Source organism: Siniperca chuatsi, linkage group LG11, assembly GCF_020085105.1.
Source record: "Siniperca chuatsi isolate FFG_IHB_CAS linkage group LG11, ASM2008510v1, whole genome shotgun sequence".
Taxonomy (NCBI): Eukaryota; Metazoa; Chordata; class Actinopteri; order Centrarchiformes; family Sinipercidae; genus Siniperca; species Siniperca chuatsi.
This window is the reverse complement of record NC_058052.1, coordinates 19,532,690-19,550,097: the sequence shown is the minus strand read 5'-3', so window position 1 is coordinate 19,550,097 and position 17,408 is coordinate 19,532,690. Positions and strand designations below refer to the sequence as shown.

General features: G+C 37.8%; 1 protein-coding gene across 8 annotated transcripts in view; it reads left to right on the top strand.

The window, feature by feature from the left end:
• ryr2b (ryanodine receptor 2b (cardiac)) overlaps positions 1-12,087 on the top strand; it is a 70,932-nt gene extending 58,845 nt beyond the window's left edge. For 7 of the 8 annotated variants that reach the window (XM_044214762.1, XM_044214761.1, XM_044214765.1 and 4 more), the window contains 12 exons: positions 542-748; positions 1,007-1,137; positions 1,357-1,399; positions 2,825-2,961; positions 3,812-3,872; positions 4,240-4,386; positions 4,578-4,712; positions 5,810-5,966; positions 6,226-6,290; positions 7,990-8,090; positions 9,334-9,385; positions 10,085-12,087. In XM_044214762.1, coding sequence (XP_044070697.1) covers positions 542-748; positions 1,007-1,137; positions 1,357-1,399; positions 2,825-2,961; positions 3,812-3,872; positions 4,240-4,386; positions 4,578-4,712; positions 5,810-5,966; positions 6,226-6,290; positions 7,990-8,090; positions 9,334-9,385; positions 10,085-10,180 — 1,332 coding nt within the window. In that variant the 3' untranslated portion in view covers positions 10,181-12,087. The remainder of the gene's footprint in view (positions 1-541; positions 749-1,006; positions 1,138-1,356; positions 1,400-2,824; positions 2,962-3,811; positions 3,873-4,239; positions 4,387-4,577; positions 4,713-5,809; positions 5,967-6,225; positions 6,291-7,989; positions 8,091-9,333; positions 9,386-10,084) is intronic. The other variant, XM_044214766.1, reaches the window with a different exon arrangement.
• Positions 12,088-17,408: the final 5,321 nt, after the last annotated feature.

Sequence of the window (17,408 nt, the reverse complement as noted above, 5' to 3'; positions counted from 1 at the left end):
GTTTATGTGGTTTTTACTTCCTTGTATTTGTATTTTTAACTTTAAGTCAATATTTATTATTATTATTATTTCTATATTATCTGTATATATTCTAATACCACACAATCACATTTTTATATTTTTTTCAGTGAAAATGAAAAAATACCTAAAATTGTGACTCCTATCTCAATAACAATATCTGTCAAAATAATCGCAATATGATTTTTTTTTTGTGTATCGTTCAGCCCTACTGCTGATCTCACACTGTCCACTCAAAAACTCCATGACCATATAACCATACTGCTAGATTTACGAGAGCCTGTATAACTATTCACAAGTCATGGTTTAAATAAATTAAGAGCATTCAAAAGAACATCAAAAGACCACCAGAGACTGTGTCAGAGAGGAGTTGATCTAACTCGATGGTCTTTTTGGAATGCAGTAGTTTGGTGCTGTTGAATTGTATTTCATAATTGTGTGTGTTTTGAATATTTTGTCAAAAATAGTATGCTTTGTCTTTGGTGAAGTCACTCTTTTGTTTGGTCTCTTACTGTCTTCCCAGGTAGCATCGTTGCCTGCATCACAAGAAGAGGAAGGAGTGATCACATCTGTTTACAGTGAGAAACTAGACTCTGCTGCTGAAGATGAGGGCCAAGTGTATTTTGTGCTGGAGGAAAGCAGTGGATACATGGAACCATCTCTCCATTTCCTGGCTGTAGCACACACAATCATCTCCTTCTGTTGTATTATCGGTTACTACTGCCTCAAGGTATACCGGCTCGAGCACGTACTTTTGCAGATTTATAATGAACTCATTTTACTTTTTCAAATTAGTTTCTCTCATCATATAGACCTAGTGTACATTTTTAAACCACTGAAGAATTGACAGTTAAGCTCATTGCTAACAAAGATAGGCTTTGACCCATAAAGCTAATCTACATTTCAGTGATTTTTAAGTTTTGCAAATTTAACACCGGACTGATTATTCAAAGAGTCAAGTGATCACTGTAGTGCATTTGATTGGCAGGTACCATTGGTGATCTTCAAACGTGAGAAGGAAGTGGCACGAAGGCTGGAGTTTGACGGGCTGTATGTGACAGAGCAGCCCCCTGAGGAGGATATCAAAGGACAGTGGGACCGACTGGTCATTAACACACCGTATGTTCATAACCACATAATCAACTGGGCTGCGCTGAAATAAAAACATGTTATAAACTTAAAGTTTGAGGAGCTTGTTGTTGGCACCGGTTTAGTCATGTTACAAGTTCTACAGTACAGAAATGTGTCACTCATGGTGATGTTTCAGTTGTCAATGCATTTTTAATTCATTTTTCTTCCTTATTAATATTTTTTGATACTTTTTGTTTGTTTTTTCAGATCATTTCCAAGTAATTACTGGGATAAATTTGTGAAGAGGAAGGTAAGATCTTCAGAGGACTGCAGCTGTGATTTTTACACAGAAAAAATATTATACGCTCTATTCTAAATGTGTTTATCCATCTATGCAATGGTGTGCATATTTCACTCAGTGACACTGCATTAAGAAACTAACTGAAATTTAATGAGCCATTTAATGGCAGGTGAAATTATTCCCCCATCACGTAACAAAACGATTTTATTGTCTCCAGAGACAGCGCAGCACTTTTTGCGTCCTCATTAAGATTGCCTCTCATGTTATGAAGGGAGATAAATTAATTAAATTAGTCTTTTTTTTTTCTTTTTTAAGAACATACATGCATTAAATCAGGAGAACCAGTCATCAAAATCCCAAAGTATTCAAAGGTCTTCAAAGAAGCACATTCTTCCTCGACTCCCCAAAATGAAGGTATCAGAGCAGCATCTCATCAGTGATAACCTCATTAGAGGACAAAGGCTGAAAAGAATATTAACCATATTTTTGGCCATATTGATTTTACTGCTCGGGATGTCTTGGCATTTTCCTGAACAACAAATATAGACAAAGGGCAGGTGGCCTGAGTGGGACAAGGAAGTGGAAGCGCTACAGCTGATTGTGATGGGCTGACACTCCTGTCAATCAACCAAACATGCTCTGAAATATACCTCGCTGTAAGCCATAATGTGTTTTAAGTAAAATAGTTTTTTATTGCCACCAACACCATATTAGAAGAAGTGAAAGTAGCTATTTAGCCCTTAATGTCTTATGAAAGTAATGTATTGACTTTGAATTTCATTGAAATTAAGACAAGTTGACACTTTTTTGAATGGATCTCCATAGAGCTGGAGATTTTTTGGAGCCAGCATATAGTGACCATTAGTGGCACCGCATCTTAAGGCACTTCTGCATGGGCTTCAGCTTTTTGCCGCTGTGGTGGCCACTTGTTCTATATAAAGTACGTCTAGCACTGTCACATTTAATACTCTCTATTGCATCATTTTAGGAGCCTGCAGAATTTGCTTGCCATACATTGAAGTGCTTATGTTTGTAATAACAAAATGGCTCTGTAATAAAACTAGACTTTGGTTGGCTCTTGTTTTAAGTTAATAAATCAAGTGGCATAAAGTTTCTTAGAGCCACAGCAGCACAATAAGGAGAAACTCTGCAAGTATATATATACTATCCAAGGTTCACTGGAAAAATACAATTTAGTAGGAAGGTAAAGAGTAAAATATAAGCTTAGATCAATACAAATTATTTATATACTTGAGAAACTGTCATAAGCAGCACCATCATCTTGTCAGCAGAACTAAACTGCAATCTCAATATGGCACAGAATTCAGCCAGGTACCTCTTGCTATCTCTTGTAATTCTTTCTTCAAATGAAAAGACACTGAAGAGACTATTGTTTTAGTCACTATGGAAACCTGTCTTGTCTTGCCCTGTCAGGTGATGGATAAGTATGGTGACTTTTATGGCTGTGAGAAGATCAGTGAACTCCTAGGTCTGGACCAAGCTGCTTTAGACTTCAGCTCTGAGAGAAAAGACAGGAAGAGGCTCAAGAGAGACACTGCCTGGAGTGCTCTGTGAGTAGATAAAAAAGGTCCTTGCCATTCCACATTCTTAAAAGGCATCCATGGGAATCTGCAGCTATCAAGTCTTTTTTTGTGTGTGGTTTGTATGCATTTTCAGACACAAATATGGTGGATTATTAAATAGGATAGCATTTTGAATTGTTTTTTTTTCCTTTGTTTGTCATACACTTAGGCATAGTGCATCAAAGGACAAGATCTTCAAATAATCAATTGCGTTTTTATTTCAGTATAGTATATACATTACTGTTATAAATAATAAATAATTCTGGCCTTTGATAGGTAATATAGTATGCAGTTGAGCAGGTGGCTGTACACAAAGCAGCTTGTAATGATGATAGATGAAGGTGCCTTCCTGCTCTGTAGGATAGCTGCATGTATGTTTGCATGCAGGCAACCTGGTATTGATATACAATGACAAATGTTCAAATTATGAAATCGATGTTGCTTTTTCTTTAATGCATTTTACTGTAGAGGTAAATGGGAGTCCTAAATGAGCCTCACTGATGAACATTAACACCATGGGCTTATTTACTGTTATGTGAAGGTCTTGTCTGGGCCATGTTAGTAACACCTTGAAATAACATTTCAGGTGATTGATTATTAATAGCATATGCCATTATTAATAGCCATTTCACTAATATTGTGTACGTGTTTGTGAAGGTGTGTGTTTGTGTGTGTTAACAGTGGTGGCCCGACAAAAGAAGGTCCTAGAACATTATGTTGTACTTGAAGAGGAACGGGACATTCTGAGATGAAGCCACATAACAGACTTTTTTTGAAAAGACACTAGCAACAAGAGTCTTACCATCATGTAACTGTGTGATGATGCTTTTTATTTCAGATTTAACTCCATTGACATGAAGTACCAGGTCTGGAAACTAGGAGTAGTGTTCACCGATAATGTAAGTTTGGTTATGTCTAATATTGAATGGCTTTTTCTTGATTTGTTTCTGTATGCCCTCTTGTTCCTACAAAGAAAAGATAAAGGTGTCACTTACTGCAATTTATGTTAACAGATAATGTAATATGACCGAGCAGTGTGGGTAGAACATATCTGATATTTTATGACTTATGCCTAATTTGTTTAATCTCCTGTTCTACTGTGCTAAGATTTTGTTTGATACAATTGCACATGCTGCAGAAGTGACGGTGGTAATATCCTGTGATTCTGCCTTATCTAAAATACACATTTGTCTCTCTATCTGTCCTGGTAATTTATATTGCCTGTTTTTATGTGTGTATGTCCTTTTGTGTGTGCTCACCTCACAGTCCTTCTTGTACTTGGCCTGGTACATGGCCATGTCGGTTCTGGGTCATTATAACAATTTCTTCTTTGCTGCCCATCTTTTGGACATCGCCATGGGCTTTAAGACACTTCGTACCATCCTTTCCTCTGTCACACACAATGGGAAACAGGTGTGTGTGTGTGTGTCAGTCTTTAATTCTCTATCCATCTGTCTTAATGTGTGTTCAAAGGTGCAGTTTGCATACATGTGATGTTTGCTTTCATGCTGTGGGGTTATACTGGGGCTTTTCTAAGATGATTAAGCGTATTAAAGCCCATCTGCCTCTGTCTATCCTTTTGTAATTATGTGTGTGTCTGTCAGTTGGTCCTGACTGTGGGCCTGTTGGCGGTTATCGTCTATCTCTACACTGTTGTGGCCTTCAACTTCTTCAGGAAGTTTTACAACAAGAGTGAGGCCAAGGACACCCAAGACATGAAGTGCAATGACATGCTTACTGTGAGTTAAATGTGCATAACACACACACACACACAAGCAAACACACATAGCAGTCTGTCTCTCCACATACACATCTATCTATCTCTGTCTATCCTCGCTATCTCCCTATGTTGATCTTTCTTGTACAAACACAGCCACACACCTCATTTTCTACCTATTGAGATTTAGAGGGGTAGAGGATTCTGTCAGGATTTTGACAGTGATTCCCATTGTTGAAATGAGAACAGCCTCTTGTCTTAGTCCTTCCACTACTTTTCCAGCAGGCAGATGGGCAGCGATAGCATTTGAATAAAACCCTACTATTATAGGAGGCAGGGAATATTGCATTAAATCCTCAGTCATACTCACTGTGTTATTGTTTATGCGTGACTTTTAGCAGCACTTTAGCAACAGTGATTTGCAGTCCTTTTCTCATTATTACAACACCACCACAAGATTTTTTAGACAAGTACAATGCAAAATGGCAACAATATGAATCTGAAGAAGACCTCTCACTCTCTGCTGATTAGTCTCCTTTTATTCTAACTTTTATTCATATATATGAAAAATATGATTTTCAAATTTTGAATGTCCCTTGTAAGTTTAGCCGTCAAGTTTTATGTTATTTTGGTTCAAGTTCCTTGAGGAAAATATCCTCCTTGGCACTTAAAAGCATAGTACAGTCCTTGCCAGACAACTTCAATGTTAATTCTTTTTGCCTCATACTCTTACATGACCACCTTGTGGGAAAATACTGTCTGAGGTGAAGAATATTGATTATAAAACCTTCTACTGTTCTGTGAAATTGAATAAAAATGTTGCCTGTTTGAAACTTTTAAATTCCCCCTCAAAAGCAACCAGCATGAATGCAGGCATGAAAATGCATTATCATTTTGTTTTGCAGTTTGAATTTTCAACATACAGTGTTATCCTTGGAGTTTGGAGAAACAATACTGTAGTCCTTCTTCGATACTGAATATTTTCTCCCCTTACCTCATACCCTTGTCAAAGACTGCAGGAGAAAATGCCTGTCTGGCATGAATAGTTTGAGGAAAAAGTGTCCTCATCCTCAGGTGGAATGCATACTATACAATAAATGAGAATGTATTTTCTTTTAGTGCTACATGTTCCACATGTATGTGGGAGTGCGTGCAGGCGGGGGCATTGGTGACGAGATCGAGGACCCTGCTGGAGATGAGTTTGAGGTGGAACGCATGGTCTTCGACATAACATTTTTCTTCTTCGTCATCGTCATCCTCCTGGCCATCATCCAGGGTGAGTCACACCTTCCTCAAGCTGAACTGCTGGAACTGCACACATGCATTAGCATGTGTACCACGTGTTTTTACCAAGACACACACAAATCCATTTTATTTGCCTTGTTTGACTAGAATACATTTGATGAATTTTTCATGTGGAATTGGAAACAAAGTATCTGTTTATTCCACTGAGTCCTTAAGTTTCACTGACACCATGCACATGCATACCTGCGCAAAAACAGATACAGACACACACAATCCTGATCTTTTTTCAGGCTTGATAATTGATGCCTTTGGGGAGCTGCGTGACCAGCAGGAGCAGGTGAAAGAGGATATGGAGGTGAGATTTGACACTTTCTCTCACACACACAATCACTCTTTCTTGTATGCACACAGGTTTGAACGCACACAAGTGCACTACTGGTATGTACCATCCAAACAATTTGAGTCAATTTTGTGTGGTATCAAGGGTGTACAGTATGCAATGCTGAGTCAGATTTAAATCCAAAGACTACTGAAAGATTGAAGTTAGTAGCTAAGTAATCTTGAGGTCATTTGTAATTTAAATGTGTGTGAAGAGATGACTGTGGGCACAAGATTAAGTAGATTCAGTTGTGGTAGGAGCTCGTGTTACCAGAAACGATCGTACCACTGGCCTTAATTAGAGGATATCATTATCTCTTTCTCCTGTATAATTAGTGGGTAATAATTACAGAAAGTTCAGTCTGAGAAAAACAAACCCTGGTATTTAAGATTATTTTGAAGTGTAACTGTCACACATGGAATATACATTTTTGATGAAACATCACTTGCGTTCTTTTCTGTTGACTGTTTCAGTCGTTATTTCACTTTCAGTCTCTAAGTCTTGTTTCACTCATGCTTGCATACTGACACAGTTAGTGTTTTTGGAGAATGTAAGTTTATTTGGAGGCTAGATGCAGTGGAATATACCACAAATTGCATTGCTCAGAGTTGCTGAACCAGAGTTACATCTGACACTTGTTTTGTTGGAGCCTGTGGAGTAGCTTTATTGACCAGGTAGCCACAGTGCACACATCCCTCAATGGTGCACCTCTAAAGGCTGCAAAAGGTGAGAACAGAACCCTACCAAAGCAGACTCTGCAGGCAGGACAAATAAGGTTAAAAGAGACTTTATTATGTGGTCAGGAAGGCTGACAATCAGCAACATGTATGTAATCAGAACAGGCAAACAAGTCCAAAGGTGCAGGAGAGGCAGGCAGGTAATCAAAGGCCTGCTGAGGCAACAAGGCAGCATAGAGGTGTCAAACAGTGGTGAGCTACCCTCTCAATATAAAGGGTAGATGTGATGTCACTGAGTGCATTGTTGTTACTTACGGTCACTCCCACTTGAGTCACATACACACAATAGTCAGTATCTGCCACTGTACATTCACATGAAAAAAACACATCACATTAAAAAAAACGTGAAAAATAGCAGAGCTGTTGTGCAGTCAACTACAAAACAGATTCAGAAAGAATTCAAACAAAATGTTTTACAGATTGCCAAAGGCCAAAGAGAACAGGAGCAAGTAGGGGCTGTGAAATGATTATGATTAGTATTATATTAGTATATAATATAGTATTGTCATTTATTTCTGACATCAGTTATTAGTGGCAGTGGCACAAATTTTACAGCTGCTTTTACCAGATGTTAAATTTCAGTTTGTATACCCCCTGTTTAATACCCCCCAAATGATGCAAATCCTCAGCAAATATGCCCCTCTGTGTCTTATGAAAACCTGGCAGCAAGTAATCTTGGAAGTATGAAGTTGCTGTTATTTACAGTCTTCTGCCTTTTGTGGGCGTCCTTTGAGTATCTTAAACAAATTTAAAAGGTGCTATATTGTTATGCTAGCAGACTAAATACCATGTTTGAGTCACAGAGCACCAAAACAAAATGCCTCTGGTCTTGAGGTTTGGATTTTATTTCATTATTTTCTAATATAGTCTAGAGTACATCATGTTTGTACAAGCCTGTTTCATGAATCAGTTCTTGTCTTGCATCTCTCCTCCTGCAGACCAAATGTTTTATATGTGGAGTAGGAAGCGAATACTTTGATACAGTCCCTCATGGCTTTGAGACTCACACTCTACAGGAGCACAACTTGGCCAACTATCTGTGAGTTGATTCATTCGCACTACCTTCATGCCTTGGGTTGCCAATGTCTCAACTCAAAACTCCCAACTTGATATGTTGTCACTGAAAAGGCATGCCATGTTGTTGTCATGTTACCTTTCACAGATAATATTCTGCATGCTCCACCATCACTAAATCTTTATAAGAAACAAAAAAGAACATTAAAAACCTCAGTTACACCTTCATCAGTGTTCTTTCTGGTTAATTATTCATCCACATGGCTTCAACAGTATATCCCTACAAACCATTATTGCCAAACTTCTGTTTTGTTTTAGGTCTTTTCTTGGTGTAAAATATTAAAGGCAGTGTTATGTTTAGCTTCCCCAATAGCCACTTCAGCACTTGCATTTATAATTCAGATTGAAACCACTGTCTTGTTTCATATTTATCAATATTTTACTAATACGTGCATCATGTTTTTTTGATGTTTTTAATGACAATCAGGTAAAACGCTGCACACCTCACAGTCTTAGTAACAGGTGCTTAGGACCAAACTCTGTAGATTGAGAGGAAACAAAAAATCCTGCATTTTGGTCCATAGGCTTAAAATGTCAAGATGCTCCACCACCATACAAATATAGACATGAGCAGGTAAGAATCCACCAATCACAGGACGCTAACAATCCTTGTATACTATGAGAAAAGAAAAACATGACGATACATATAAAAACACAGTAGAGTGCACAGTAGATCACCACTATGTGGATGGTTAAAAACGGTTATTAGGAAGGTGTTGTTGCATTATGCACTGTTGCCACATCAGTAATTGCCATTGGCAAGAGCTTATTGAGCCTAATTAGTATGGATTCTGCGAGATGTGTTTGCATCCTCTGACTGATGGACTCTTCCTGCTCATGTCTATGTATGTATGGTTGTCTATGACATTTTAAACTTACCAGATAAAGATCTACAGACTGAAACATCATAATTCATAATGTAATAAAGTGAATGATCAGTAGTTCTCAGTTTCCTTGCTTTTTGTCAATCATCAAATATTTGCAAGCATTAAAGTAAATATTTAACCTGACTGTCAAAATACAGCTGCTATCTGTATTTCCACTTGAAATACCTAACAACTGTTTCCATAATCACCACAATCCTAGGACTTGTGCTCAAGCTCTTAATTTAATGCTCCAACTTTCTACTCGAGTGTTAATCCCTCCATATTGAATCCAAGTGTGTGTAAGAGGCATGTGACATGAATCCCTCTTCTGTGTCCTTGCAGATTTTTTCTGATGTACCTTATTAACAAGGATGAAACTGAACACACGGGGCAGGTATAATAGTTTCCTCTTCTGTTTTATTACATGATCCAATCAAAGTGAGAAGAACTCTTAAACAATACTACTGTCATTGACACATTTCACATTGCTTAATTTATCCTTCCACAACGGTTCCTGCATGTCTTAGTGACCTTTTAATTCCAGCATTTGCAATGGGAATGACAAAGCTGTAGGGTAACCTTTTCAACTAAGACAGAATCTGTATTCACACTGTCTCTCAAAAGTCCTATCAGTCCTGACGCACATTGTATGATAGAATACATGCCAGGCATACCCCTTGATTATATTTTCTCTTTTTACTTATAAACTATTAAGTGTAATATAAAATAATGAATTCATTCTTATTTGGATTTATCTTCATGGCACAGAATGCATTTGGATGATGCAAAATTGAAAAAAGGAAGAAAATATATAAAAAATCTTTATCAGCCTGAAACATTTTGGACAATTGGATGCTATTTCCAATTTGAGTTGGGTCCCGGGACTCATCCCTGTATTCTTTCAATGTGATATTTTTCTCAGGTGTAGTTTAAAAAGGGAGCATCGAGGTGGAATGTGGAAAATGATTCTCTCATCAAGTCAGACAAATGTTAGAAGGACTTAAAATGTATTCTTTGTGGACACTGTTTAGATTTTAAAAAATGGCATAGTTAATGACTTCAAGATATATTACGACTCTGTTGTCTTTGCCAGGAATCCTATGTGTGGAAAATGTACCAGGAGCGTTCCTGGGAATTCTTTCCTGTGGGAGACTGTTTCCGTAAGCAATATGAGGATCAACTGGGATGAAAAGAAATCTGAGAAATCTAAAGCTTCCCTAGATAATGCCATCAGACAGAAGCCATCTTGATTGATGCCCTTGGACTCACTTAATTACCTTGAATGTTGTGTGTTTGTACTATATTGATTTTGGAGTGATTTTCCCTCAAAGTATACTTTATGTTTATGCACATCAGTATTTCTAAATTATATTTATTCAATTATTTGGAATTATGTTCAGATACAAAATGAATGTGCTGTTTGTTTTTGGAGTCCTGTGGGCAGGACGTTACTCATTTCAGTGGTTGCTTGAGTCTACAACAAAAAAAGTATTCAGAGTACTGTGACAGTTTACTGTTTTTTACATCATTATCTCAAGCAGTCAAAGCTGGCAATCCAAATTCAGTTCCACGGCACTTTGCTGGCTGGATGTGTAAAGCTCATGTTTTGTGAATGAAGTGATTTGTCTTTCTAATCACAGCCTCCCATCCCTATCCCCTGTGTGACATCCAGATAAACACTTTCCCTCTGGCATTTGTTCTTTTTACCCTCCTCTTCCCCATCTCTTGAGGCTCTCTCTTCTTGAGTGTTGTGCTTATCTCTCCAGGATACTTCTCCTCCTCCTGCCCTGGCTTCTTATTCTCTTTTTTTCATTCCTTTTGCTCTCCTCTCATCCCTCATCTTCAGCTATTTTACCTTCTCATTAAACCACTATGTAGCATGCCGGCAGGTCTCCCAGTGCTCAGGTCAAAATATTGCCATGGAAGTAAATCATTGAGCTTAATGATGTGATTGACCACTGTCCCCGACGGACAAGAAAGTCTTTGGGGAAGCCCCGGGTATAACTCGACTAAAGAGCATGGCGAATTTTGTTTAACTGTTAAAAACTCAAATGTGTATGTATGCACAGAGCTTAACAGCGGGATGACAGGCGTGAGAAGACCACCTACAGATATTGTCCTCATTATGCAAAGGTCAAACACTGGGCTTACAGTCTGCTACTGATATCTATTCATGTTGCTTTTGAGTTATGACTTGGAAGCATATGGTTATAACTCCACTGAAGGACCAGATAAAAATGTTTTCGGGTAAAAGATGAGGAACTTTTGTCTGAGAAATGGAAAGGATTTGGATTATGTTGTATGCTGTATGTTGTAAGTGGCTAATGCAATATTTAAAATCAGGTTTTATAGGATGTAAAATTGCTTCTGCCTGAATAAGTGAAAAATTGGAGCTCTCAATTACTGCATTTCCCAATTAAAGAGCTATGGTGGTATACATTGTCACCATTAGGGATGAGCAATGTTTTGATTAAATCGTTAATCTACAATGTGTGACAAACTAAACTGATGTGAGATGATTTAAAGGCCCTAAAGCCCTAAACTTATTTTCTCAATTAGCTTCTTGTTACGGCTGATTTGTTTTGGTCATTCCACAATATTGTTTAATTTTGACCTCAAGTATACAGTAAACCTGATATCACTGAACACAGAACTACATTCAGGTTACTTTGTTGAGCAGAAAAGGGGAGAGGGGGTTCTATCTGGTTCCTGTGGGATGGTAAGTGATTTAGAAAATAAATTTCATCATTTCATTTTCAATTTCATTCTTTATTGGAATCTAAGAGGAGTGTGACTGGATTGTCTTATTGTTTGCTCCATAGTTTGACATCCTTTCTGAGACAACTCGACAATATTCTAATGATACATGTCATTTTTTTATTTTAAGTTAACCCGATTAGCAACAATAACAATTCCGGCAATTGCTATGTTAATGAAACCACACACTGTAGTTCCAAATGATTTCATATAGCCTCACACTTCCACAATGTATATTTATGTTTGTGTGGTTCCCAAGCTATTGGAACAACTATACAGAACGAATTAGGTTACCAATATCTGAGGTTTAAATACCAGTAAACCTTCATATTATTTTGACCATATCGTCTAATTTTTCTTGATTGAGTATTGTGCCTATAAAAGGGAGGGGAAACAAGATATCACTTACACAAATACATCTAAGGATGACTGTATACAGCACCAAAAAGCATTTTTCTTCATACTGCTATTATTTATATATAAGAGCATAAAGACCATGTTCCAGGATCGTAGCTAGACTAGAAACTTAATATATCAGCTGAAAATATCAGCTTTAGTCCAGAAGTCGAGGAATAGGGAGAAACCTCTCATCAAAAGCCTATTTCATTTGGAATTTTATCCCAGTCTAGTGTGTATACAAATCTATCATACTGTCATAACATCAAACCCACAGACATCCAACCCCTCTTTGCAGTTCTCTTATACCACAGATCTGCAGGAGATACAGGGTACAGTTTCAGAAATAGCCTTCCACCAGTTGATTTACTAGAACACCCTGTATTTGAAGCAGGGCACCCAACTCCCCCCCCAAAACCCCAAATTAAATATACTGACTGTCCTGTGGATAATTGCCACATCCGTTTGATCAAAAGATATTGTGGGTAAGATGGATGTTCGTTTGTAGCCACAAAGGTTCCTGCTCTCGTCTTCAAGATCTTTCCATCATGTGGTCAAGTAATGCCGAGGCCAGAAGGTCTGGATATAGTTTAGGTTGTGGAGCATAACTCAGTGGTGGAATTTACACTGTCTGCTCAAAGTATAACAGAACAGTAGCACTACGTGACGCAGATCAGATCGCTAATGTCGAAGAAGAAAATAATGCACATGACCTCTGTAAAGCAAGGGATGAAACGTAGTTTGAACTGGCATTGCAGCTGATGTGTGTGTGCGTGTGTGTGTCTGTCTGTCTGGACAATCAGCTTCTTTTGCGATGTCCGCTGCCATGTGAGCAGGACAATGCAGCTACCTCATCACTGGGCTGTTCACAAGTTAACTGCCACTTCCCTCAGTCGCACCAACTCCCAGCCAGGCATACTGATATTAAACAATCACACATACTTTTCTGATATTTATTTCAGTAATTTCCTTTCCACAATGGAAGGTGCTGACTTGAAAGTGCAAACTTAAATCCAGGCTAAGTAATAATGGCATGTAGTATTTCAGTTAGTTTTTGTAACCTGATGAAGGTCGAGCAGATCAAATCGTTGTAAATTAATAAATATACCAGCAGTAAGCAAGACAGTGTGTTGTTTTTTAAATTTTATTCAAGTTTTGTATCATAACAGAATATGAGCAACATTATACCTGCAGAGGAGAAGAGCACTGTCTGAAGACATGCGTAGGTACTGCATATTGCTTCCTAACATCACTGCTACTGCTGTCTTTGCAGTTTATATCTGTAGTCAACATTGGAGTCAACCTCTAGAGTAGCTTTTAGCCTTCTTCTATACAAAATATGCATAGCTATACAGACATGAATATCAATCACTGAAGTCCTTTTGTCTATTTGCAAAAGCAGATATACATACCTTACTGCGGAGTTCACTGGTGACATACTACCCATTGCAAAAAGCCAGTGGGCCTGTAAGTGACATAGAAATAATATAAACTGATCTAACCCTGTGAAACATGAACAAAATGTGTGCAGTGTCTAATAGACCCAGCCATATTTCTCAGTCTTCAATGGGAAATCAATGAGATATACATCCATCATGCATAGCCTTCAGGTTTGCATTATGCAAAGACATTCTGGTAATGTACAGTATGTGTAGCCAACAATAAGGAATCTAGGAATTATGCATGGGCAGATGGCTTTAGGTTGGCATACAACAGCTGGGTATGCATAGAGGGCATTGTAAAATGAATATGGGGGGCATGTGGCTGGATCATTCTGAATATTGCCTCAGATACTTGCGGTTGTTTGGGAGATAATGTCTCTGCACCCAAATATATCATGGAAATGTAATCTGAATCAATAAAATACGACAAGAGGAAAAAAAGTGGGAGAGTGCAGCTGTGAATTTACACATACCTAGGCCAAGTGTCCTGAATTAAATATGACTTCTTTTTGTTACTGCCTCTGGTTTCAATTTGGGAGCTCTTGTCTGCCTCAATCTGTGACAGTTTTGCACATAGGATTCTGTGTTACGATTCTATAATTGTCATTTATTGATTTTATTTTAACACTTGGCAGTGTTGGGCAGTCCTTTCTTGCTTGCTTGTTGTAGTCTCATAAAAATTGTATTCATTTTGTTGATTTAGAGTGCTGGAACAAAACATGCTACTTGTGTTTCAGTATAAAAGGACACATTTGGTGATATAAAGAGTACATAATATGAGTGCTGTATGTGTGTTAATGGGCACTCGTCCATTTGAGATAAACTTAAGCAGTGGTCTATTTTTCATCCATGTTGTCATCCCCAGACACTCTTTCCAAAGTCATTTTCTTTGTTCAGTCCCTTTCTTTCTCAAGTTCAGTGACCTGTCAGGAAATCACTTGAAGCCTGCATGCTGCTGTGTAGCATATGAAGGCTTCTTAGGGAGAGACACAGGTTGAGTCTTGGTCATGCATTGACAATAAGGCAAGTTCTTCATTTTAAAGTCACAAAGTTGTTTTAGGGATAGGGACAGCTTTCTTTTGTTGCTCATATTTACAAAAGCACAAATCTTTTAGATATGCCCAGTATTTGCTGAGAAAAGACCTTACATTTTTTTTCCCTCATGCCAATAAGCAGTCTGTACTGACCTTATTGTGTTATTGTTCCTAGTATCTAGCATTCACAACATCTTGAGTCTGTCAGAAATACTTCCCCTTCAGTTGATTAAATCCTTAAATCCTTTGAAGTTAGCAGGACAGCCTCTAAACTGAAAAGTGTTGCACCAAAACGAGGCACCATGATGCATGTTAATCCACTATGGTTACATTGATTAAATCATGGACAACCAACACCAGGCTGTTTAACTGTAACCATACAAACTAGTTTTTTTCTGTGAGATCAAACTTGACCACTACTCTGGCAGTTTATGCAAACCATCGGATGTTTCGTTAAATGAATATGGGGGGGAGTCTGACATCAGATATCTTTTGTAAATAAAAAATCACAATTCTATCTTGATAGTCATGTAAATTGGGTTATTATGGGGGATTGCCAGTTTATGCAACCATGAGCATCTTAAAAAACTGTTGCTTCACTCAGTTTTGGCACATGTACTGTAATTGAATGCAACCTTATTAATCCCTTGAGTGAAACCAACTAAAAGCACAAGCTAGTGTCTTTCTCACAAGGATTGTGGCCATGAAATCATGTTGTGATTGTGGAAGATTAAGTACCTGCAACAACCATTTTTAATGTGATAAAAATAATTTCCTCTAATGCTCGCATGCAACTCTTTTAATCCTTTTTCAGGTTTAGGAGCATTATTAAACTGGCATTTAATTATATAAGTCATTCTTAAATGTATCAGTGAACCAAATCACTGCCTTAGAAGGTGTTGCAAAAATGGACCCTGAAATCATGTTGCTCTCTTTCTGCACCTTTTCTTTTTTCTTTTTTTTTTGCAATTTTCATCCTAGATATGCTGTCTTGCCCTCCAAGATGAAAAAAATGGTGTGAAATGCTCAGACCTTGTAATGTCAGAAAACAAGAAAAAATAAAGCAGAGGACAAGACAGAAGATTATTTTCCCAGATGCCTGTGCCTTTGACTTCAGTACTTTAATATCAAAATGACAAAGAAATGAAATTGAGAACCTGCTATTTATTTTCTCAACATAGAGGACAATTAACATACTTCAGTGTGTGCATGTAGGAAAAGGTTGCAGTAATTGTCAGTATATTCAAATTATTGTTACGTCTGCATTAAAACTACATAAAGAAGGTGTTTATACAGCATTTTTGGTGATGATGTACAAAACAGAATCCAAAATCTGCAGAGAAATTGTCTTGCTCTTGTTATTTGTTCACCCAACACATTGATTTATTGTCTTTTTTTCACTCCATTAGTTCTATTTAAGTTTAAGGTGGCTGGGTCTTATCCCAGTATCTATTTGGGGCAAAGCAGGGAAGCGCCTCAGACAGGTCATATCCATCAGAGCTAATACAGAGAGAATTAAAATGTATCCTATGGACCCTTAAGAGACTCCAATACACCTACCTTACATGTGTTTTGAATGTGGGATGAAACCTGAGCACCTGGGGGAAACACAAGTAAACAAGGAGAGCATACACACTCACAAAGGGCTTTACTGAGAAACTAAATTAAAGATAAAAAAAGAAAGACAAGTAGATAAATTAATTTAGACTGAATTTCCTTTTTCTGGGATCACAACTGCTGAGCCTCAGGCAATATGTAGTTTATCACATGAAGTGCTCTAGATCAGATTCTACCTTTTGACATGTATTGTATCATGACAGTCAGACAGACCCCTGCCTTCTCATTACAACTCTAATTTTCGTATAGAGTAACTGTCTTCCAGTAAACAAGCATTACCACCAGTGACGAGAGGAGGGCCTTCCAAATTACCATTTAGATTGGACAACTCCATGCCAAGAGAAAGCCAATTACTCAATGAGGGTTTAGTAAAGAAGAGGGATGGAGGAAGGCTGGAGAGTGACTAGGTATCCCAGCAGATGAGGTCGGTTTGCATCACTCTCTTTTGAATTCTGTATCACAACCAACATCTTTATTTCGATGGCTGTTACTTTAAAATCTGCCAACAGAGTGGATTTTGTCTCTGTAGGGCTGTTCGCACAGTGATCTGAGCCACTGAAATTTGAAAGGAGGCAGGTGCTGCCTTTAATAATTGAAACTGGCAAATTGGCTCACTCAAAGGTAAGCTCCAGCAGTTGGGGAAATGACCCATTTTCCAGCCAAGTGGAATTATGTGCATTTCAAAAAATCTGGTTTGAGAAACACTTGTTTATTGGCAGGAATTATTAGAAATTTTACATCAATTCGGTTTATATCGTTGCGCAGAAATAGGGAAACTAACCTGAAGCCAAGAGAGATGAATATCAATATTATTCTTAATCATCATTGTATTCAATTTCTAAAGACTTTTATCCGGAGTCTCAAGTCTGGCTTGGTTTAAAAGAAAGAGTCTTCAAAACTGTTTTTGTATCCACAGCTGTCTGGATATCTGCCTGCTCAGCTGTTATCCTTAGTGTGTGTGTGTGTGTGTGTGTGTATGTGTTGATGAAGGAATCCAGTAGATACGTAATGTGTAATTTTTACTTTTACCAATTTAACTGCTCAAAAAACTAACTTTTAGCTGAAATGTAAGAAATCTTGACAAATACATAATATTGCACGGAATCCAAGTAAGTTGCTCATCTACCAATTAATGAGCCATAGACAACATGTATGGACTGTGTCAGATCCT